The sequence below is a fragment of the Merops nubicus genome, unplaced genomic scaffold (genome assembly GCF_000691845.1).
Source record: "Merops nubicus isolate BGI_N331 unplaced genomic scaffold, ASM69184v1 scaffold43462, whole genome shotgun sequence".
NCBI classification, from domain to species: Eukaryota; Metazoa; Chordata; class Aves; order Coraciiformes; family Meropidae; genus Merops; species Merops nubicus.
Window position 1 is genome coordinate 2242 of NW_008593650.1, and position 909 is coordinate 3150.

At 50.5% G+C, this 909-nt stretch overlaps 1 protein-coding gene across 1 annotated transcript in view; it reads left to right on the forward strand.

Annotated features, from left to right (window-relative positions):
* Positions 1-909, forward strand: part of LOC103768359 (rab11 family-interacting protein 1-like) — a gene marked incomplete at its 3' end in the record, with an annotated part of 2266 nt that overhangs the window by 1224 nt on the left and 133 nt on the right. Inside the window, exon 4 of the mRNA XM_008935499.1 lies at positions 234-909. Coding sequence (XP_008933747.1) covers positions 234-909 — 676 coding nt within the window. The remainder of the gene's footprint in view (positions 1-233) is intronic.

Genomic DNA, 909 nt, shown 5'->3' on the forward strand with positions numbered 1-909 from the left:
GCTGAATGCATCCGTGGGAGGTCCCTGGTGTCCAGGGTGGTGGGGACACACATGGGACATGGGGTGCTTGTGGGATGTGGGGTGCTCGTGACAAAGTGTGCCTCAGGACTGTGTAGAAACTGTGGGGCTGCACGAGCTGTTAATGACCCTAAAGCACTGAGGTTGTCAGGAGTGAGTGTCAGGAGAAAGGACATTCTTGTCTCTTGAATTTCTCCCCATTTTTTTGTTTTCAGGAGCCTTTGGAAATGCCCTAGAAGAGAAGTTCACTCTTTCTCCTGTGTTTAAATCTCGTAAAACAGCAACTCTGGACAGGCAACTAAACCCAGTAGCCACTAGCCACACCAAGAAAGAAGGGCTCTCTTTGTTCAGTGGCCTTAAATCCAAAAGCGACCCTGTGTCCAAGTCCAGTCTGTGTATCAATGGCAGTCACGTTTATATGGAAGACAGCACGATGAAGGACAACACTCCAGCCTCTTCCCCCTCTCCTCACAACTTCAGGAGGAAGCAGCTCTTTGCTTCGGAAGAGAACCTGTCTTCCAGATCCATTAAAGGACCTGAAGAGACAGGAACAACATCTCCTAGTCACGCTTTCTCCGGGTCTGCATCCTTGGAGACCTTTAAATCCATGACTTTGCCATCGTACAAACTGCTCAGCAGTGAAGAGCACCTGGAAACCAGCGTTCCCCAGAGTGTTGAGGTCGTTCAGGAGACCAAAAAACCCGACCTGAGGAAGTCTGCCTTGCTCTCTCTGGTCACTGGGAAGAAAGAAGCAGTGAAGACCAGTGATGCTGAGAATACTCCCAACAGGGCCCCGCAGGACGAGGAGAACAAAGTTCTGGAAGAGAAGGATGAACACAAGGACAAACACCTTGAACATCCAGCAGACCCAGGCAGGGGGAATCCTGCTGA